This window comes from Maniola jurtina, chromosome 4 (genome assembly GCF_905333055.1).
Source record: "Maniola jurtina chromosome 4, ilManJurt1.1, whole genome shotgun sequence".
In the NCBI taxonomy this organism is placed as follows: domain Eukaryota; kingdom Metazoa; phylum Arthropoda; class Insecta; order Lepidoptera; family Nymphalidae; genus Maniola; species Maniola jurtina.
The window spans coordinates 15,921,948-15,946,392 of record NC_060032.1 but is presented as its reverse complement, the minus strand read 5'-3'; the positions used below and the strand labels follow the sequence as shown (position 1 = coordinate 15,946,392).

The following is a 24,445-nucleotide window of genomic DNA, read 5'->3' as shown; positions in this document are numbered from 1 at the left end:
AAGCGTAGAGCTGTTTTAAAGGCATCTTTGGAACCATACTTTTTAGTTTCATGCTTTCAATCATTGTCCTTATCAATCAATAGACGTGCACAGCTACTGGATACAGGTCTCTTGTACGGATTCGACACGCTACGGTCTTATGCCGCCTGAATTCAGTGGCTCCCTGCGATAATTTGATGTCGTCTGTTCCACTTGATGGGGAGTTCCATTCTAACACCGTGTTTCCTGGTGCGAGTTCGCCATACCAGCACCTTAGGACTTCAATGACTATCGGGTTTTCGAACTATGCGCTCCGCCCATTGCCACTTCAGCTTCGCAACCCTATGTCGCTATAAGCTATCGTTTAAAGCTATGTACAGCTACTTTGATTTTTCTACGACATGAAAGACATGACTCTATGGAAGAATCTTATACTCAGGATGTCTATGGAGTGACTACGGTACCTACTCAGTTATGAGGAACCGACTTGAGAGATCGTCAAGTTGAAAATTAAAACGGAGGGTTCTAAAGACGGCCACAAGTCCAATAACCCACATTTACTAATAGGATAATGTGTTAAAAGTTTCCCTAACATGGTTGTTTAATATCTTCAGTAAATAAGTAGGAAGTGGTCCAAAAAAATTAGCAAAATATATCTATTAAGATGGATTAGATGTACAAAATAGAATGACACAGTAAACCTTGTGTTTAGACTTAACAGCTAATCGCTAAGGCGATCTAGCATGGCGGATCACCCAGACCAATGTCACCGGACAAAATCGTTATAAAAACAAATTCGGAGCAAGTGTCCGTGACCGTGGCGCCGAAACCGAGAGTGCCGGATCTGGAACACTGACTTGCGCAAGCGCACCCGGGCCACTGCACTTGCGGATAACCGCCGGGCCACGACCTTGTCGCAAAATCGCCAAGCGACGCGGTGAACACACAATTGCAAATTTCACACAATTGCAAGAGTAGCCCCCGATAGAAGCCGATGGAAACAATTTATCCGCACGAAGTTGCATGAACACCAGTACCACGATCTTCACAAATGAAGGAACGACTGGAGAGAAAGATGCGTAGCGAGACGCATGGTGGCAGACATAGCAAAAGCACTTGTACTCATATGTACCGGCAGACGCCTGATAGACAACTCACAGACCTGTCAGGCAAATAAGAAATCATCGTCTTGCCACCTTTTCGCAGCTTAGTGCTAATAAATGTGAATGTTTGAATTTTGTTACTCCTTACACGCACACACACACACACACACACACACACACACACACACCACACTAAATGAACTGAGTCAGCTGAAATTTGTTTGGAATGGAGACAGAGAGTTCCCGTGTGATTTTATAAAACCTACATTCACGATAAAGTTGCGGGCATCATCTTGTAGGGAATAAATAAAAGTGTGATTGCGAATATAGACGACTAGCCTATGCCCACGACTTCGGTCGTGTGGACTACACAAATTTCAAACTGCTATTTTAAGGTGTGCGTTGATGAACCCAACGGTTATCTAACCTTCTTTTCTACAAGTAAACTAGAAAAGAGCTGATAACTCTTAAACGGCTGAACCAATTTTTTTGGATTATAGCTAAGAACACTCTCGATCAAGCCACCTTTCAAACAAAAAAAAGTAAATTAAAATCGGTTCATTCGTTTAGGCGCTACGATGCCACAGACAGATACACAGATACACGGATACACAGACACACAGATACACAGATACACACGTCAAACTTATAACACCCCTCTTTTTTGGTTCGGGGGTTAAAAATGTGAATGTGTAGAAATGTCTACCATCGCGTCGCTTATCGCAAAACTTGTGCAAAAGTCGTGGCCCAGCAAAAAAGCCGAAATAGCCTGTCACCTCGCGGATTCCTTTGTTTTGTTTTAACATTGACCTTACTGCTGTGACTCATATTTCCCGAACCGGAATTGAAAATAATAAACTTTCTCATTATAACCTTTTTGTATTTAATTGATTGTAATCAAAGAGATTTACTCGAGTTGGTACTCTAAGCAATATTCAGTAAAGGTGCTATTGAAAATGGTTTAATACCTAACCAAATTTTGACTTTCTGTTTTAAAATGCATAGCATAATATGCTGCAGTAAATAAATTGTTAACCCCAGAACGAAATGTAACTAAAATACCCATTTTTCTTGATTTGTTAGAGAGAAAAGAAACCGACAAGGGGACTTAAATTTAAGACATAACCATCGCAATAATCCTAAAAATATACGTATTTATTGTATCCATAATTTGACTGATTGACTTCCAAACTCAAACCGCTAGATCTGGAAAATTGAAATTTTGAAGAGAGGGTAATCTTTATATCGTTAAGAAAGGAGAAAAGAGTTACAATAATTTCACTACACACACTTAAAATAATTCGGCTTACTAGCCAAAGCTGAAACAATTCGGCTGGTAAGGCGAATTATTCCAGCTTCGTGCTATATTATACTAGCTGCCGACGACTTTGTTCACGTGGGATTAGGTTTTTCAAAATCCCATAGGAACTCTTTTATTTTCCGGGATAATAAGTAGTTTATGTGTTAATCCAGGGTATAATCTATCTCCATTCCGAATTTCAGCCAAATCCGTTCAATGGTTTATGCCTGAAAGCGTGATTAATTAGTGGTAACTAATCAAAACCCGTTTCCAAAAAAATAAGTTACATGATGGAAAGCACACCGCTACTTGTAGACCTGTCAGTTCACTCGTAGTTCCAGTTTCGTGTCCAACCGAAACAGCGGCAGCATTAGTAAAAGAAACAGGTTCGCGTTTATTGCCAAGTGAGTAAAAAGCCGATAATATCATACCTTCACCTTAGCTACTACGCTACGCTTCCGCGTGCCGCGACGTCACCGTTCACTTTCACTGCGACGACGTGGTGGGACTGCCTGACTTAGACACGGTAGGTACCACCAGACTCATTTTTCAACAATACACCTTATTTAGAATCAGGTAAGACACAATTTTCAAGGTCGCGCCCCCAAAAAAAATTTGAGTCACCATACTTCTATCGTATAGGTAGGACATCTACAATACCTATTTTCAACTTCATGTTTTGGTGGGTAAGGCACATTCTTGTTTGATGCTTCAGAAGGCTTTGAAGGCCGTTTGTGTTGGCTCTATCGTTGTTTACTTTCTATAGCGGTCAATGGTCAATGTTTTTGGCATTTCGGTTGTTTTATAGGTTCTGGTTTGTTCAAGGTCGGGGTTTTTTTGTCCCAGAGGTTTACTACGACGTCTATTAAATCGTAGACTTGTTACTATCAAGAAAACAAAAGTGAATCGTGGATTGGATATTGCTGTTATTTTGTCTGTGATTAGAAAGTGAGATCATCTATCTAGCTTTTACGATAAATTTTGCTTTTAACTTATCTTTACACCTACCTATTGTTGAAAAAAACTACAACAGTACATATATGGCTAAAATATATAGTGTTATCAGACCTTATTTGCATCTCTCTCAGACCTTTGTCTGGGTTTATTCTTTTCCTGAAGTTTACTCATATATTTCTTGTAATAAAAATATTTAGTCAGCATTATTGTAACAATTATCGTAAAAAAATTATTTTTAAAAATTATTGTAAAAATTATCGTGCAATAAGGACAGTCTGTCAGTTTGTTTTCTTTAATCCCCAGTAAGAGCTGACCTTTAAAGTCTTTGTGAAGATATTTAGTAGCTGGGATTGTGGTGGAATTATCCGAAATTATTACTTTATAATCTATATTCATCAACGACCATACATTGCGTCTCTTTTTTAAAATTTTATTTATAGACTAGCGCTTGGCTGCAATCAGACAAGAACTTGAAGATCTGGAGAATGACACTGAGTGAAACCAGACTACTTTTTATCTCGAAAAATCAAAAAGTTCTCACGGGATTTTTGAAAATCTAAATCCAATCTTAGTAAATTCAATTCAATTCAATTTGTTTCTCCACTTTGCAAATCTCCAATCGGTATTAAATCTTTTATTTCGTCTGAAACGTCAGTAATCGTAGTCGGGGCCTGTGCGCCTGCGCAGCACGGCTTGCATATTTTGTCCACTTTCTCTTGGCACTTAGCTCGTGAGAACGTGACGTGTGGACCAACAGACTACTGCGGTAAACCACTACAATTCTGCTTTCTGACCTAACTTTAACCGTTTTAATGCTCGGTGCTTTATTTTCAAAGTTCAAGCCGTGACATTTATTTAAGTACTCGTAAATCTTGGCACTTGATAGTGTGATTTAGAACGAAATGTAACTCTATGACGTAACATTAAGCATGTAATCATTTACTAACGTGAAGTTAGTTTACTTTTTTAAAAGCTATTCATTAGTTTCACTTTTTCGTAGTTTATCATTCAGTCGAAATTGCTAACTGATCTTTCAACTGCATACTTCCAATTTGTTATTGTTCTATTTACAAAATTAAAAATTTTCAGACTCATGGGGTTAGGATGACAGTGGATAATTATAATACCTTTCAGCATCTATGATGATGGAAGTGATAAGTAGGCATTGGAAATCTCTGGATGACATTTATAGAATAGACGAATTTGAGTTTGCATTGTTTCTATTAGTGTTTTTTAAATATGGAAGGTGAGCCTCCCTTATGGCATGTTACAGAGATTTCATATTTCGTCAAAATTGGTAAAACGGATGGGCCGTGTAACGTTAACAGACAGAGTTTTCCATTTAAGATATTATTTACTAGGTATGCATTGAATTTCATAACTTTGTCATCAGTAGCTGAGTGCAAGGCTCAGTTAGTACATTACAATTTTACTACAATTCGATTGGCAACTTGATTAGGAAACAGGTTGAAATGTATAGAGCGCACTTTGACTTTGCTTAGACTTAAGTTTCAGTTAAAACGAGACAGATTTATGCCAGCGGTATAACGCTGTCTCGTTTTAACAGTGTCTTAAGTCTTAGCAAAGTCAAAGTGCGGTCTATAGATCTCAGCCTTAGTCTATATTATATTTTAAGCTACAGCATTTTTGTTTCATAATAATTATTATTAATCAATAATAATTAATTAATCATACTCATCAGAACTTCTATATCTACTCATTAATAAGGCAGTTGAGTCATTCGGAAGCTTCTCGCGTGCTATGTACTCGTAGGTTGAATTCAAAGGCGATCCCTTTACCTTGTGAAGCGTTCAGTTATCTGGATAGCCTTAGTTAGTGCGGCGTATTATGAAACCAACACTTTTTCCTTCTCGTGTACTTATATAGGCAGAGCACAAACCATAGACAGTAGACGAACGTCTGTCTCTCTGAGCTTTTTGCCAAATGTGTTTTAGTGTGAATTCAGTTTTTATATAGGTACATCATCATGATTAACCCATCACCGGCCCAGGTTTCACGGAATGGGAAGTTCAAGCTCAGTTCATTACAGCTATGAAAGTTCTAACAAAACGTCAAGGCTTCACCCTACTCTGGCAAACGTAACATCAAATGTAGGTAACATAGGCGTAGCGTCAAATGTAGGTAACAGTTGTTGTTAGAAGTGGCCGGTTTTTGTGTTCCACCGCCGCGTGTATGTCGTCGGGCGCCGGCAGACGCAGTCCATACTTATACATATAGTTACCCTAACTTGTAAATAACTACAAACTTGACATTGGCTAATCTTTGTAAAGCCAGACAAGCGACAGAAAAAAAATGTTGGTATTATTGGCGTCACTCAGAAAAGCAGGTATTATTTAATTATTTTTATGGAATTATTGGAATGTCCTCTCATTTACCAACACAAAAAACACAAGTTCAATGTGTAAAGGTAATCCGAGAGTCTTAATCTAAACAAACTAATGCCAAAATAAATAATTTAATTAGAGCGTGATTGCTATCACAACATCTAATTACACAGTTCACAATCCAAATACCGAAAATATGCGATATCGCTCCGAATCTCGGAAGGAGACTGAACTAAAACCTTCAAAACACCCGTATTTATGCAAGTTCAATCTTGTCGGCCTCCTAGTAACAGATTGTATGACATCGAATGAGCGAAATATCGATTTTATCAAACTACCTGCATTAGATAAATTAATAATTTTATATTATTTTTGACAACTCAAATCAATTTTTAACCGACTTCCAAAAAAGGAGGAGGTTCTCAATTCGTCGGGATCTTTTTTTTTTTTTTTTTTATTTTTTATGTATGTTCCCCGATTACTCAAAGACCCCTGGACCGATTTGAAAAATTTTTTTTTTGTTTGAAAGGGTATACTGTGCAGGTGGTCCCATATAAATTTGGTGAAGATCTGATGAATATCTTCGGAGATGGAGAACAGAACTCCTCAATGGATAAGAGCAAATTGCTCGCGATCACTGTAATAGCTTAGTAAACAGTAGGGTTTCAACTGTGCATAGCATATTATAGTACAGTGGGGCCACTAAAAATTGTGAAATAAAAAATTTTCAAAAGAAAAATAAAACCGACTTCAAAAACCAAAAACACTAAAAAGTAGAAAATAATTTTTGTTTAGCTACACATGTAATGTACCTAGGTATGAAGTCGGGCGAGCTTCACTCTTGGATTTCTAATTTTGTTTTAATATGCTCGGTCGACTTCATACCTAGGTACATTACATGTGTAGCTAAACAAAAATTATTTTCTACTTTTTAGTGTTTTTGGTTTTTGAAGTCGGTTTTATTTTTCTTAAAAATAACCTTACAGTATGGATGTGATGTGCCTTTACAAATCTTGCGGCTGTGTGCGTTTGGCTTGGACGAGTTTGTTTGTGTACTTGAAAAGTTCAATTCAAGGTTTTGTCTATCGATTACACGAGCCCTTAGCCCTATCATTAACGATTACACACACTCAATGAGACGTTACAGCCAAAGAAAAATGTACTCAAACGTTATTGGTTTTCAGTTGATATTCAAATGAAGACATAAATTGAGGAAATACATAAAGATATAAATTCAAATGGAGGTCGTATGGTGATTTAATTTGTAGGCTATTGTTGATAATGTGTTTTTTATTTGCTTTGTTAGAGTTATGTAATTTTTTGTATACCGTACCTTTAAACTTATATGGATAAACTTGTGAAACGGAAAGACTTGTGAATTGGAAGAATCACACTATCACACTAATATTATAAAGGCGAAAGTGCCTGTATGTATGTGTCTATGTTTGTTACTCTTTCACGTAAAAACTACTAGATGGATTTGGCTGAAATTTAGAATGGAGGTAGATTATATCATGGATTAACACAGGCTACTTTTTATCCCGGAAAATCAAAGAGTTCCTACGGGATTAAAACCTATATCCACGCGGACGAAGTCTCAGCTAGTGTAAAATGAAAGAGGATCGGCTTTAGAGAACAAGACAAGAGACCATTCCTATGATACTGATTTTTTAACCCCCGACCCAAAAAGAGGGGTGTTATAAGTTTGACGTGTGTATCTGTGTGTCTGTGTATCTGTGTATCTGTGTATCTGTGTATCTGTGTATCTGTCTGTGGCATCGTAGCGCCTAAACGAATGAAACGATTTTAATTTATTTTTTTTGTTTGAAAGGTGGCTTGATCGAGAGTGTTCATAGCTATAATCCAAAAAAATTAGTTCAGCCGTTTAAAAGTTATCAGCTATTTTCTAGTTTTCTTGTAGAAAAGAAGGTTAGATAACCCTTAGGTTCATAATATTGAAGTGTCAATTGACAAATGTCAAGCTGTCAAGATGGACGTTGCCTAGATATACATGATTATTTATTTGAAAATGATTTGTCGGGGGTGTTGAAAATTTTTAATTTACACTTGTGTATACTTCATTAAACTTAGGGTATAATCATAGGGTAATTCCCGTTGACCTAGAATCATGAAGTTTGGCAGGTAGCAATGTCTTATAGCACAAATAAAGATAAAAATCCGAAAACCGCGAATTTGTGATTACATCACAAAAATAAGTGTTATTTCTTGTACGACGCGACGGTACGGAACCCTTAGTGTGCGAGTTCGACTCGCACTTGGCCGGTTTTTTATCTTATCGCCCTTTTGGTAATCTTTTGTTTTAGTAGTGATATCGTAGACTATATTTGTTAAAAAACAACGCAATAAACTTATTCTTGTACTTATGTATATTTTAGTCTAACTGACCTACCTAACCTCGCTTGGGGGAAAAGAGAACTTATATGTAAAATTAACAAGTGTAAATTAAAAATTTATAACACCCCCGACAAGTGAAGGTTACAGTAACTAGAAAAGACCAGATAACTTTCAAACGGCTGAACCGATTTTCTTGGACTATTTCGCGCCTACGATCCAAAGTATCTGAGTTTTCCAAAACATCATTTTCAAATAAATAATTATGTATCAAGGCAATGTCCATCTTGACAGCTTGACATTTGTCAATTGACATAATATTATGAACCTAACGGCTATCTAACCTTCTTTTCTACAAGAAAACTAGAAAAGAGCTGATAACTCTTAAATGGCTGAACCAATTTTTTTGGATTATAGCTAAGAACACTCTCGATTAAGCCACCTTTCAAACAAAAAAAAGTAAATTAAAATCGGTTCATTCGTTTAGGCGTTACGATGCCACAGACAGATACACAGATACACACGTCAAACTTATAACACCCCTCTTTTTGGGTCGGGGGTTAAAAAAATCAGTTTCTAGACGGTTTGAGTTACCTAAATATTTAAATGAAAAATTCCGGCTTCCAAAACCACTAACTACAAAGTAAAAAAAAAAAAAATTTTGTTTCTACACGTGTATGTATGTTGAAGTCGGGCGAGCTTCATACTTAGATTTCTAGTTTATTTTATTATGCTCGCCCGACTTCATACATACTATAGACATCGAAGCGATTCTATAAGGGTTCCTTTCCTAGGGATGCAGTCTAAGATGGAAGCGAACTAACCTGGTAGGGGTATGGCAATTTTCATTAAATTCATTTCCTTTGGTTTTTACACGACATCGTACCGGAACGCTATGTCGCTTGGCGGTACGGCTTTGCCGGTAGAGTGGTAACTAGCCACGGCCGAAGCCTCCCACCAGACAAAAACGGGTGTTTATAATATTATTGTAAATTGCACAATTGAAAAGAGCAACCGCCGAGTTTCTTGCTGGTTCTTCTCGGTAGGAACGGCATTCCGAACCAGTGGTAAATTATTTGACGATTCAAAAGCACTTGTAAAAGTTTATTTGAATAAAAATCTGTTCTATTCTATTAGTATGGATACAGCTAGTCATTTCAGCATTCCGGCATATCTACTCGCAACATTTGCAATAATGCATTTATCAATTTACTGAATTAACTCTATCCTTGGCTAGTGTTATGTCGCCACTGCGCTCGCGCCGACCAGGAAGCGGGTGTTTGTTATAACACTTCTAGTATCAACAACAAACGGAGGACATTCAGCTATCATGGAGGTCAGCGCTGATTGATTCATGATAACGGTACTACGTCTATCGATAAAATATTTATTTATTTTTATAATAAAAATATTAACTGTTATTGTTATTTGTTATAGAGTTAAGGTAATAATCAGGTAATATTTCTAACATTCCGTGTGATTTCTTAACCCCCAACCCAAAAGAGGAGTGTTATAAGTTTGACGTGTGTATCTGTATATCTGTCTGTGGCATCGTAGCTCCTAAACTAATGAACCGGTTTTAATTTAGTTTTTTTGTTTGAAAGGTGGCTTGATCGAGAGTGTTCTTAGCTATAATCCAAGAAAATCGGTTCAGACTTTTGAAAGTTATCAGCTCTTTTCTAGTTACTGTAACCTTCACTTGTCGGGGGTGTTATAAATTTTTAATTTACACTTGTTACCTGATAACTTTACCTGTAAGTCAGTTAGAAAAATCTACTTATCTTACGTAACTTTAAGCTATCGTTAGTCGTTACCTATGCGTAAATGTGTTATTTAGTGCCTATGCAAATTCCGTCCACATGTCGTCCATATGTCGTCCGAGGTATCTATATACGACCTTAAGAAGAACCGAGTGGCGAGTGGGCGGTACGTCCCTTCACCTGCTGCAGTAATTGTCCACGTCCCGACGATGATTGTACAATTGCGTCTCAATGCTCTTCCTGCAGCCATGTCCCCACACCTATTTGCATCACACCACGGGACCGAGATAACGTAATTATTGTCCAACTATAAATATTCAGACAGTCAAGTCAACCCATATTATAAATGCAAAAGTGTTTGCTTGCCGGTTTGTTCTTCAATCACACCGCATCAGATCAATGCGATTTTTCGCGTGGATACAGTGAGTCAAGACACCTGCGGGGTGATTCGCTAACTCAACACTGAATGATAGCCGAACTCATATTTTGAATTCATTTTTAACCCCCGACCCAAAAAGAGGGGTGTTATAAGTTTGACGTGTGTATCTGTGTCTGTGTATCTGTGTATCTGTCTGTGGCATCGTAGCGCCTAAACGAATGAACCGATTTTAATTTAGTTTTTCTTTGTTTGAAAGGTGGCTTGATCGAGAGTGTTCTTAGCTATAATCTAAAAAAATTGGTTCAGCCGTTTAAGAGTTATCAGCTCTTTTCTAGTTTTCTTGTAGAAAAGAAGGTTAGATAACCGTTAGGTTCATAATATTATGTCAATAGACAATTAATGTCAAGTTGTCAAGATGGACGTTGCCTAAATACATAATTATTTATTTATAACAAGTGTAAATTAAAAATTTATAACACCCCCGACAAGTGAAGGTTACAGTAACTAGAAAAAAGCTGATAACTTTCAAACGGCTGAACCGATTTTCTTGGATTATAGCTAAGAACACTCTCGATCAAGCCACCTTTTAAACAAAAAAAAATAAATTAAAATCGGTTCATTAGTTTAGGCGCTACGGTGCCACAGACAGATATACAGATACACAGACACACAGATACACAGATACACAGATACACGGATACACAGATACACACGTCAAACTTATAACACCCCTCTTTTTAGGTCGGGGGTTAAAAAATGATGTTTTGGAAAACTCAGATACTTTGGATCGTCGGGGGTGTTAATCCATTGAAGGTTTTCTACGAAAAATTATTTAGCCATCACTTAGTGAAGCAGCAATGTAGAACCAACCAATGTCAAAGAAACTGGTAATTCAGTGTAAAACACTGAGTTACCGAAGCACTGGCAGGTACAAATAGGTATTCTGTGCTACTACGCCACAATATTACATTTCGCAACATTCCTATCATTACATGATTTCGTGTCCCGGATCGAAGTCCATCAAGTCCCTAGATACCCGCGGTATCGTATATTTTTATGAGAAAATAACCTACACCTACTGCTTAGAATAGATTTCGTACTACAAGTATATAATAATTACAATAGGGTTGGTGATATCAATATAATATGGCCTTAGATTAAAATATAAAATTCTCGCGAATTTGTTTACGTGATATAATTTAAAGCCGACCTGTCTATCAGTATCAATGAATTTTGAAAATCAACGAGAGATTCGAATTTCAAAAATCCTGTACTTTATTTTTAACTGGAAGCCCAGTAACAGTTTCCATGAAAATAATTTGAAAAATGACGGACTGTCCTACAAACTTTCATTGTCTTTTAATTCTCTTAGGGTAAAATCATGAAGCGAAACACGTAATTACTCGAATATAGTATATTTTTTTCATTTTAAACCTAATGATCAAATACAAGTTTCATGCATATAACTTGAAAAGTGACGGACTTTCATACAAACTTTCATCCCTTATTTAATATTACTACACCCCGTTAGGAGTAGAATTTTCAAACTCAAACTCAAACTCAAATTATTTTTATTCAATTAAACTTTTACAAGTGCTTTTGAATCGTCAAAATAATCTACCACTGGTTCGGAATGCTGTTCCTACCGAGAAGAACCAGCAAGAAACTCGGCGGTTGCTCTTTTCAAATGTACAATTTACAATAATATGCCATACTGTATACAAGCAATTGCAGCGCCGTGTATTGCTGGAGCGCATCAAATCCAAGCTTTTTTGTCATTTACATAATCTTCGATTGTATAATAAGCTTTTTTCAGGAGCATACTTTTAATAGATTTTTTAAACTTGTGTAAAGGCAAGTCTAAAATTGATTGTGGAATTTTATTATAAAATATTACACTCATTCCCACAAACGATTTTCCAACTTTCCTGAGGCGGAGCGTAGGATATGCGAGCCTATCACGGTTTCTAGTTTGCCGGTCGTGGAAATCACCGATTTTTTTGTAACTATGAATGTTTTGTCGTACAAAAATTATATTAGCGTAAATATTCAAAAACTCTTTCTAAGTGAGTGCCTTTCTACTCGTACAATTTTAAATCTCACTGATCACACTCATGTAAGGTCTACATCTTTGGTATGAAGTAGGTATAAAATATTTATATAACATAGATTATGTACACCTACCTAATATGCAGTAGGTTGTAGAGATTTTGACCTTCGTAACATGGAAAGTTTTCCACGTGCGTGTGTGAGTGTGTATGCACTATACAGCCTGTCGGAATTTCCACGCCTCAGTTACCTTTAACCTTGCTATGTTACATTGAACGCTGTGAAATGTTACCTTTTTTTGAAAAGTTACCTATGTACCTACACATCAATCATAATATAGTATGCCCTGAATTCGAAGCAATTTTCACTAGATTTCAACATGAGCTTATTCTAAGGGTGGATCAACAAATTCTTGAAAATCCTGCAACGGATTGGATGGTGGTTCCTCTGGTGCTGCATATGGTCATAGGCGGCGTTAATCACTTAACATCAGGTTACCCGTCTGCTCGTTTGCTCGCTGTTTATATAAAAAAAAAAAAACATTTTTATAGACAAGCGCGTATGAATTGTAACCTTAAGATGTTTAAACAATGTAGTTGTCAACCCTACAGCAGACGTTGGATGGGACATTTGGCTCCAAGTGGCAAGGCGAAGGGCGCTGCGTAGAGCATTTTAATTAAACGATATGTGATGCCATTAATTTTATCATTTGTCGCGCTAGGCGCGGGCAGACTACGTGCGATTTCACCTAACTCCTGTACGAATTGACATACAAGGGACCAATATGAAGTCAATTTCATACCATATATCTAATATAAAAATACAAAATAAAATAAATTTTAATAATTAAATTCATCTTGGATCTCAGGCGATTTTGATGCCGTAGATCAAAAAGCCGCTTACTCCCCCTATTCGCAAACTCATCTTTATATTGCGCCACATAAATGGTCACATTCAAAATGAATAAGCTGGGTAGAATTAATCAACAAATAAAACACTCCAAAAAGACACCGCACGAGCGCCAGCAAACGCCAACCTAGCGAATAGTTGACGTAGAAATAATATGTGCATAAACCATCTAAACAGTTACTCTCATAGATATAGATAATTCTAACTTGGCTTCGACACACGACCGTGTGTCTTGATATGCCTTTCTTAAAATATGGCCGAGCTAGGGCATCTTGCGGTACGCAGGCTAATATTCGGACTGCCAGTTTTTGAAGTATAAAAGCGCGCTCTCAGTGTGCGCCACTTTCCCAAATTTCAACTCCATACTGCAGCAGACTTTAAACGGAAGAGCGAATAATAAGTACGGTTGTGCAGTTTCCATACTAGCTAACAATTACCATCAAATATGTCAACCGTTCCGATACATGAGGCGTCATATGACGGCTCCGTGTGGTGACGCGAGCGGTCTGCCCTCGCCTCCGACCTTGGGCGGAACAACTTTCCACCCGGAAAACATTGAGCCATTTTTATCACTGCGCGAGCGCCGTCGCTCGCTGCGGCTTGCGGGTGCCCTTATTTGGATCTTGTTTGACAATTTTTAGGGTCCCGTACCGACGGGTGCCAACTCTCCTATTACTAATTACCTCCGCTGTCCGTCCCTCCGTCTGTCTGTCTGTCAGTGCACTGTATCTCGTGAACCGTAAATAGGAAGAGATCGTTATCTCAAAGTTAAAGTTAAAGTAGTTGTTTTTTTAACTCAAATTCAAATTAGCCCTTGACTGCTATCTCACCTGGTGATAAGTGATGATGCAGTCTAAGATGGAATCGGGCTAACCTGGAAGGAGTATGTCAGTCTTTATTAAACCCAGACCCCTTTGGTTTCTATACGGTTATATGTAATTTCTATTGCCGCTATTACAACAAATGATCAAAAATTCATAAAGGCCGCCATGCAAAATTAAAAAGTATTATTTCTTTCAAAGGTACGGCCTTTCGTATGAGACTCCCACTCTCACTTGGCCGATTTTTTTCAATTTATTAAGCTCTTAGCCAGTATTTTATATACGTCCATGCTCTTAGCTTGATACTTTGGTGGGTAGTTAATTTTTTAGGGTTCCGTTCCTCAAAAGGAAAAACGGAACCCTTATAGAATCACTTTATTGTCTGTCCGTCTGTCTGTCAATAAACCTATAAGGTACTTCCCGTTGACCTAGAATCATGAAATTTGGTAGGTAGGTAGGTCTTATAACACAAGTACAGGAATAAATCTCAAAACCGCGAATTTGTGGTTATAGCATTTAAAAAAAAAATGTTTCAATTTTCAAAATAAGATAACTGTACCAAGTGGGGTATCATATGAAAGGGCTTTACCTGTACATCCTAAAACAGATTTTTATTAATTTTTATGTAATAGTTTTAGATTTATCGTGCAAAATGTTGGAAAAAATACCCGAGTACGGCACCCTCAGTGCGCGAGTCTGACTCGCTCTTGGCTTTTTTTTGTTTAATTACTACTGCGGGGGTATTTACAAATACACAAAGGTACAAAACATATAGTGAGTAAACATGATAAAGATTTTTTAATAGCTCTACCACAGTTTAACCATGAGCCCAGAATCGACTTGCATGTAATTGTAATTGTCGTTAGTAGTTTCAGTGGAACAGTGACGTGATCTCATTTATAAATTCAATTTTAATTCAAAATAAATGATATAATTCCATCAGCTAATTCAATTAATGGCTGTCTGAATAACCTTTTGTGTATCGAATATAATTGAATTGTCAAGGTCAATACAACAATTGGTTGTCACACTTTAAACACAGATACTTACTTTGGAGAGTTTTATCAGGAACTTCACAATCTAGTTCCTCACAGAATAGCAAGAAACCATGAACGTTGCCACCCTTTTGTGGTTAGTATCCAATCAACGCATACGAAACGTTTTTGCTCAAAACTTCTGCCTTAGGTTATTCTCATCACACTTAATATTATAAAGGCGAAAGCTTCTGTGTATGTTTGTTACTCCTTCACGCAAAAACTACGAGACGGATTTGGCAAAAATTTGGAATGGAGATAGATAATATCATGGATTAGCACATAGGCTTCTTTTTATCCCGGAAAATGAAAGCGTTCCCACGGGATTCTCAAAAACCTAAATCCAAAGTCGCGGACATCAGCTAGCTCCCCATAAACGTCCTTTCGCTAGCTAACTGATCTTCCTCAACTAACGGTGATCTAAGTTCCAACGTAAGATTACGAGTGTTTATTCAAATTATCACAGTCAGTGGAAAAATATAAGAGCCATAACATGTGTGAGCCGTTTTCGGTCGGACCTTGGCTGGGTGCTTACGAATTGCGCCGGCCGCGCTCGAGGTCGTATCGTGATAACACTGTACATCCTACTAATATTATAAACGCGAAATTTTGTATGTTTGGATGGATTTATGGATGTATGGATGGATGTATGGATGTTTGTTACTCTTTCTGGAATTGGCTGAAAGGAATGGAGATAGATTATACCCTGGATTAACACACAGGCTACTTTTTATCCCGGAAAATCAACGAGTGGTTACAATATAACACTTACTTGGTTAGCTAACAGACGTGTACACGAAGGAAGGCAGTATTTGATTTGAACACATACGGTTGACTCCGTCCACCTCTTGAGCTCTGGAACAATGAGAACAGTTTATTAGTTTTTATGTACTTAATTTTTATAAAAATAGCGAGCAAACGAGCAGGCGGGTTCACCTGATGTTAAGTGATAATCGCTGCCCATTTGCAGCGCCAGAGGAACCGCTAATGCTTTGCGGACCTTTCAGGAATTTGGAACTCTTAATTTTTTTTTCATTATGAGCAAAGTAGGTACTCTTACAAGTAGACCTATTTATATGTTAGATAAAAGCAGGTGTTACTTTGTTAATTGTGTCTATGTCTCAGGCTGAGATCTATAGAAAGCACTTTGACTTTGCTCAGACTTCAGAAACTGTTAAAACGAGACAGCGCTATACCGCTGCTATAAATCTGTCTCGTTTTAACTGAAACTTAAGTCTAAGCAAAGTCTAAGTGCGCTCTATAGATTTCAACCTAAGTCCATGGCATAAGGAACAATAAGCTCAATATGCTATATTCCGCAAAAATGCTTTACCTATTATGAAACGCAAGACATTTTTATTTAATCTAATTCTAAATCAAAATTTTTGTATGGATCCGTAGGAAACCTATGATTGCTCCTGAAAGGTTTACCTAGTGCCATTTTTCCAATTTTTGAGTCGGTTAGCATCCAGCCTGTGTTTGATTACGTTCCATTTGCAACATATTTCTTATTTAAATAAATAAATAGGTATTCTTTTAAGAAGTTGTAAATATAACAAAACTCTTACGTTCAACTCGGGACTACTATCCGGGCGGAATTCCTATAAATCATTTCTAAGTTGGAGTTTACGTTATTAAGAAAACCTAGACGCAAGTTTCTTACTCATCTAAACTCTGTATGTCAATATGTCAGTTAGTCTGTTTCTCCTTTTAAATATTTTATAGAAGATACATAACATTTTATTCAATAATTTATTATAGTCGTACATTAGCCCTTATTAAGGGCATTGTAATTATACCAACATAACTGACAGCCCAATTACAAAATACTTCAAGATTATAATCGCTTCCGTGTAATTTGTTGAAGTATCTGTTTCGCTGTTATTTAGAAGAATGGTATGTATAGATAAAGGGCTTTGAAGATTTTAACCTCCCTTGTAGTGTATTTTTCGATTTTTTACAAAATAGCGGCCCATGGCTACGACTTAGACTGTTTTACTGGTGACGCCAACTTTGATAGCTTATATCTCGGTAACTTGACACTTTGTCACTGAACTTGACACTGTATCTGTGTATCTGTGTGTCTGTGTATCTGTGTATCTGTGTATCTGTCTGTGGCATCGTAGCTCCTAAATGAATGAACCGATTTTAATTAAGTTTTTTTTTGTTTGAAAGCTGGTTTGATCGCGAGTGTTCTTAGCTATAATCCAAGAAAAACGGTTCAGCCGTTTCAAAGTTATCAGCTCTTTTCTAGTTTTCTTATAGAGGTTTTTGTGTCGGGGGTTTTTTAAATTTTGAGTTATTTGAAGATTTTGTCACATACAATACTCGTTTGTATTGATGCCAGCTATTGATTACTGTAGATTTTATGCGTGACCGCTATTTCGAAAAATAGAAAATAGCGGACAAGCAGGCAGGCCAGGCTCCATACTAAACTATTGAACATCTTTGGTTCTTTCAGATAATAACCCGCAACGCTAACGGAATAAGAGGGGTGCTGCACGCGACCCTGGTGGCCTTCGACAAGCAGTGGAATCTCGCGCTCACAGACGTGCTGGAGATATGGAAGAGAAAGGCTCCTAAGAAGAGGAAGATACCACCTGGGTTGGGTAAGCATGGAAACAATTAAATATAATACATAATGCATAAAAATTGGGAACGCACTCGCCATATTTACTCTTTGTGTCAACTATCATGTAAAAAGTACGGTTTACCCCGTTTGCCTTTAGATTTAGGGGCATGTGACGGGTCTGCCCGCGAAATTCAAATTTAATTTGGTTTTTCGCAATTTGTAAACTAATACGACAACGTCGGCTTATAGCACTTTAATTGCGACAAGGGACATGTATCATCCTCACAGGTTTATATAAAAATCTTTACTTGAATGGGTCCAGTTTAAGAAATTAGCTCTAGTATCGACTAATTCAAATTAGTAAAGATAAACTAATAACTTGTTCACAGGTACACCAGTCCCTAAAGGAACAGCAGCTGCAATTTCGCCAGTGCCCGTCGTCACTGAGACACCCATCGGTGGAGGCATCCTGGAATGTACCAGGCATCTGCCGCAGGTCATGGTTCGCGGGGAACATATAGTGCTGGTCAATATTGTTGAACGATAGGCATTGATGAAGTTTACTTACTAGGCGACATTAAAGTGTACATTATTAAAAATGGTACTAATTCTGATCACAACATAATATTGTATATCAAATCTTTGAAAAGAGCAACCGCTGAGTTTCTTGCTGGTTCTTCTTGGTAGGAACAGCATTCCGAACCAGTGGTAGATTATTTTGACGATTCAAAAGCACTTGTAAAAGTTTAATTGAATAAAAATAATTTGAATAATAATAATTGAGTTTCTTGCTGGTTCTTCTCGGTAGGAAAGGCATTCCGAACCAGTGGTAGATGCTTTTGACGATTCAAAAGAACTTGTAAAAGTCTAATTGAATAAAAACATTTTGAATTTGGATTTGACAACAAAATTTTAGAGCATTCGTATCTTTTTCTTACCGTTTACCTACACCTAGCACTCTAGCTTTACGCTTAGTTGGAGGCGAAATCGGAATGCTAGTCATAATAATTGGCATGGCTAATATTCTTTTAAAAAAATAAAAATAAAAATTATATAGACCTAGGTAAGTAGGTAAATTGATGAAATATTGCCGCTGGCGGTCTTCATTATACTATTTATAAAGCGAAGGACATTTTTAAAATAGAATGTATCTACATTTCCACGTGGAAATGTACCTTATTTCAAATATCCTTCTCTTGAATATTAACCTTTTCCTTAACCAGCGGAATTTTCCCAAATCCTTTAATAGCGTTTGCTTACATTGGCTTATAATAATATACGTTCAGCTGGTGACTGGTCTATCAACTAACATAAATAACTAAACGTATTGAAGGTGTGAAATTTTGGTAGACATCCTAGATTAAAATTGCTCATTCTTCCATTACGTAACTACTCACAATATGGGAAAATTAATTTACCGCGCTGACATTATTAGAAAAATAAATAAACATTTTTTTAAGACGTAACAAGTGTAAATTAAAATATTTATAACACCCCATACAAGTGAAGGTTACAGTAACTAGAAAAGAGCTGATAACTTTCAAACGTCTGAACCGATTTTCTTGGATTATTGCTAAGAACACTCTCTCGATCAAGCCACCTTTCAAACAATACAAACTAAAAAACTAAATTAAAATCAGTTCATTAGTTTAGGAGCTACGATGCCACAGACAGATACACAGATACACACGTCAAACTTATAACACCCCTCTTTTTGGATCGGGGGTTAAAAAGGGGTGTGCTATTAGTCCCATCCGTGTACGACGCAAAAGTGTAAAATACGACAATATACTTCCAGTAGTTTGAACTGTGCGTTGATAGATCATCCAGTCAGTAAGTTAGTCATTTTATTTTAAGATGTACTTTGATTATATGAATAAACCGTTTATATTATTGATGGTAGTTCACATTAAACATAACGGTAAAGTGAAAATTTATGTTATTACACATTTGATTCACTTTACAATCCAATTTTCTCATTATTGTTGGAAGTTGAAGGAAACAATAAACTGAAATCGACATAATGCTTGTGAGAATGAACTGTGAAGGTGCTTGCTTACATAATATACTCATATTTTATACAGTTTGTAGGTCCTCTCTAAGAAAAGTTTATAAATAATGTTATAAGTGCATCGGTATTTCGTATTTACATTATATCATGATTTGTTGTAAGTTTCACATAGGCAAATTTTTAGTCTATGGGTACTCGATGTTAAGTTTATTATTTTTAATAATTGTAGGTAACTTAAAATGTTAATGTTAAAACTAGAGAGTAAATAACTACATTAATTTTGTAAAATTGTTACTCTTCAAAGGAGGGTTTACGAGTATTGTGAATCTATTAAATACTTTTAAACTTTATTTGGCTTTCATTTATTCTCAACTTTAATTTAAGGTCTGTTAAAATTCATTCATTCTTAATTTTCTTCATTTATTCGTTTTATTCATATTTTATTCATATTTAAAATGAAATGAAAAATATTTAATAAAATATGGGACATGACATATCAAGACTACAAGACCACCAGCAGAAATTACCTTTTCAAACGATTCAAAATCAACTTTTTTTTCTTAATTTTCTCTAACTAGATGTTAGATAAGTAGGTACAAAAAAAAGATCGACAAGGTATATTTGCTCCTGACTCATTACGTTCACGATTTTCCGATCTCCCTGGCACAGTGGTAAGCTGTGGTCTTAATAGTGGGAGGTCCCGGGTTCGATTCCCGCCAGAGGGTTGGAATTTTATTTTTTCTACTGGTCTGCTCTGGTAGGAGGCTTCGGCTGTGGCTACTCACCACCCTACCTGAAAACCGTACAGTCAAGCGGTTTAGCGTTCCGGAACGTTGCCGTGTAGAAATCAAAGAGGTGTGGGTTTAATAAAAACTGCCATACCCCTTCCAGGTTCGCCTGCTTCCATCTTAGACTGCATCATCACTTACCACCAGGTGAGATTGCAGTGAAGGGCTAACTTGTATCTGAATAAAGATATAAATGGCCGTGAATAGCATTAGAGATTAAATAGAGAGTACTAGGTAAACGTGTAGCACCCCCAAAAGCGTGGGTGATTGGACGCCCGCCAGGGGGCGACGTCCCTGCGTGCGTTGTCACCGTAACTCCACTCTACTGATCATCGAACTGTATTCATATGCCTACACACTTGCACCGCGAAAGCCAGCGAATGCCGTGAAAAACAAAACCGGCCAAATGCGAGTCAGAATCGCGCACCGAGGGTTCCGTACTCTATATTTTTTCTCATACCTTGGAAGAATCCCATGTACGAGTATTTAAAAGTTAGTAAGAATGTAGTTATGTTGATAAGAAAAAAAAATACTAATTCGATAGCGATTTTATTATGGAAAATTGCGAATTGTAATGAAGACGTTGTGAAAGCACGCGATAACTCGCTTTCAGTCGCGAGCCCGCGAGGCGAGGTCGACGCACGGTCGCCGGCGGTCATCTGGAGGCTTAGCATGAGATGTTCATCCCACCAACGTGTAGTATTCGAGCGTTGAAACACTTGACCTCAACTAACTTGGTTCAAAGCTCAAGTTTGTGCATACTTCTATAGCCAGCGCTCCAAGCGGCAAATTCAAATCAATGGTTGGTTTGACTGATGGCTACTAAAGTTTAGAGTATTCGCATCTTTTTCTTACCTGTGTAATAAGAAAAGGACAGACAAACACCCAGTTTGTCTGAGACAGAGACTTGGGTTTAATAAAAAGTGCCATACCCCTTCCAGGTTATCCCGCTTCCATCTTAGACCGTATCATCACTTACCACTATATGAGATTACAGTCAAGGGCTGACTTGTGTCTGAATAAAAAAAGACTAACTCAATTAAATTTAAAACAACCAAACCTCGTGACTTTAAGTGTTAGTCTTAAGCATAATATGTAGAGTAGCACTAAAATTTAGAGTCTAATTTAAAATTCATTTTTAAGCAATATTAAAAAGCAAAAGATGTACATTAAATTTAGTTTAGAAAAATACATCAGAATTGATGCCTCTGAATCTGTTACTTTAAATCCAGAATCCTTAAGCTCATTTTACTTTGACGTTATTGTTTTCGACTCTCGAATTCTATTAACGTTGGGTGTGATGTAGGATCATACTAAGGGCCCTGGAGCCGGGAGCGACGGCCGCACGCGTGAAAATGGGAAAACAATTGTCGGGAACAATGCGTAGGCTACCACTAACCTATGGGCTGCGTTTCCGTATTTGTATGAGGGTTTCAAAGTTTACGATGGCTTGTGGGACGTTCCCTGTAGGTCCTTACAAACGTAATTGAAAGAAAATTGTAGTAACAACGTAGTCTCCATACAATTTGCCCATGATATAATGTGTTCGGAAAAGATGAACAGTTATTTTCCCTTCCTGAGTGAAGTTAGTAAAATAAACATTTTGCTAGCTCATCGCTAATTTTCTTAGAAAGTTTTTGAAAAACAAACCTCCTTTCTGGAAACTTATTTTATTCTGATACAAGATGGAAACGGGCTAACTTGGGAGAGGTATGGCGGTTTCATTAAACCCAGGTTGGTTGGACTGGAACGCACTTGGCCGCGGCTTTGCCGGTAGGACGTTAACTAATCATAAATCATAGTTATTTTGCAAAATTGTGGGTAAATAACAGACAGTAGTACAATATTTTATTAATTTAAATTACCAAAATTACATTGAAAAAAAAAAATACAAAATCAACAAAAAAATATAATCAACTTAGTCACGACGGAAGCCTCCCGCCAGACCTGACCAAACATTTTCCTAATTCCTTGAATCTGGATTTACTTGATATCGATTTTTTTTAATTCTTGAAGTACGTAATCTACCTTTCGTATACTAATATTAGCTTCTTATTTACCGGATGGTAATGGTATTATATGGGTGCAGTCGTTAGGCAGATCAAATAAGATGCGACCAGGAAGCTGATATTTTGGTACAAGTCGGATTTCCTATGGAAGTTTTTATGTTAATTACCTAATTAATTAAGATTTCGCCGAGTCTATTAAGGAAATCCTTTCAGTATGTACCTAGGTATGCACCTACAGAAAACTGAACAGATTACCTATCTAAGTTTATTATCGCTACCATTTTGTAAATGTGTTTGTTTGTTAGTTGGTTTGTCCTGCAATCACGTCGCAACCGTGCAATGGATCGACGTGATTTTTGCATGGTTATAGTATAGTTAGGATCTGGAGAGTGACATCGGCTACCTTTTATCCAGTATATAACCTAAATCCACGCGAACCAAGTCCCGGGCATCAGTTAAGTAGTTGTTGGCCGAAATTCATTCAAGAGGAACACGTATTACTAGCTATAACAGGAAACTGAAATATCTTCAACCTCAACTAACTCATCCCATTAGCCCAGCATCCTTCATCTCATCCCATCGAGGCGTCAAACAAAGGGCTCAATCATCCGCATGGAACGAGGAAGCGAAACTATGCGAACTTTCTCTGGTGCATGCATGCGCGTAGTTCCGGAGAGGCGGCGTTAGTCAGAGGGTGCGTATAAATAGAGGAGTTGCGCAACGAGGTGCCGGCCGATGCACCGTGGCCCGGTACCACCGTAAACTCCTATAATAACCCGCTGATTAACCGTTGATTACTCCCATTGATAGCCTAATAGTTAAAATTATAGAGTAGCGCTTGTCAGACTTGCTTTTCGGCATCACAAAAGAGCAATTCTGAAAACTAGTTTATTTATGCGCAAGTTTTATCTATACTAATATTATGAAGAGGTAAAGTTTGTAAGTTTGTTTGCAGGGGGTAATCTCTGGAACTACTGAACCGATTTTGTGAATTCTTTCACCAGTAGAAAGCTACATTATTCCTGAGTAATATAGGCTATATTTTGTTTGTAAAAAAATTAGATATCTCCATGAAAATATTTTCAAAAAAATAGAGATCGCTTCGAAAATTGTAATAAGCTACCCGTGCGTAGCCGGGGCGGATTGCTAGTGTTATGTAACTTGTTTACTTGCGATCATAATACTCGTACATCTACGTATTTCTTTGTTCTTGTTGTTATAGGGTTTATTACTTTTTAACGACTCTTTGTGTTTGAACTGTAAAATCAACTTTAAGTCTTGAACTCTTAAATAATATCAGAATAAAATAAGAGCTATAAAAGTCTATGAAAATAAATACTTATACTTGGTGTATCTCGTTTTTTTTTTTCAGTAATAATTTATGCGATAACGTTTACAAATTGTATTATATACCAGATATTTTTGGTACCGCTATGTGGTCACTCGCTATTCTAGACGGCTGAAAGATTTTGGTCACAGCTAGGTATCAACTCTACTATAGAAATCCCAAGTCGGCGACGTAGACAATACTAGGCAGGTACCTTTTTACCTATTTTGTACCACTCTACCATCCTATTATCTATCCATTTTAGGTTACAACATCAGTCATCGTCAAGCGAGATCGAAGTTGCAAGTAAACTGTGCATCGATAAAAAACTCCACTCTTTATTCTAAGGCCTCATTCATGGAGGCGCGGAGCGTTGTGCGACGCGTCTTGCGTCTATCCCGTTAATGGAGAAGCGGCTAGCAGCGTCCGCAGTGACTCCTGTGGCAGTGTCTGCAGCGGTACACGAGCAACACCGCACCACTACCACCCCGCCCCGCTCTGGTAACTTTGTTAATTAAACTAAAAATATCTAATTGCACATTGTATACAATTAACTTTTCCGGTATTTGCCCTTAAAACTTTTAATGTAACTAAGAATTGGAAGTCTGTATGTACTCTATAGCCATATAGCCAAACGTGCGTGATAACGGTTGTGCATGAACACTCTCATATATTAGCATATTATAATTTACTAGCCGATGCCCACGATGTCGTTCCCGTGGATATATTCAAAAATCCCGTGGGAACTCA

The 24,445-nt window shown here is 37.2% G+C and overlaps 2 protein-coding genes across 5 annotated transcripts in view; one reads left to right on the top strand and one right to left on the bottom strand.

Moving 5' to 3' along the window:
• The window catches only part of LOC123864269 (U7 snRNA-associated Sm-like protein LSm11), a 63,205-nt gene extending 44,128 nt beyond the window's left edge, over nt 1–19,077 (top strand). Inside the window, exons 3-5 of the mRNA XM_045904577.1 lie at nt 17,450–17,597; nt 17,950–18,181; nt 18,467–19,077. Of these exons, the coding sequence (XP_045760533.1) occupies nt 17,450–17,597; nt 17,950–18,107 (306 nt within the window). The 3' untranslated portion in view covers nt 18,108–18,181; nt 18,467–19,077. The remainder of the gene's footprint in view (nt 1–17,449; nt 17,598–17,949; nt 18,182–18,466) is intronic.
• Nucleotides 1–24,445, bottom strand: part of LOC123864263 (ecdysone-induced protein 74EF) — a 278,255-nt gene that overhangs the window by 213,242 nt on the left and 40,568 nt on the right. For all 4 annotated transcript variants that reach the window (XM_045904567.1, XM_045904569.1, XM_045904568.1 and 1 more), the window contains exon 2: nt 15,761–15,843. The gene's annotated coding sequence lies outside the window, so the exon portion shown is untranslated. The remainder of the gene's footprint in view (nt 1–15,760; nt 15,844–24,445) is intronic.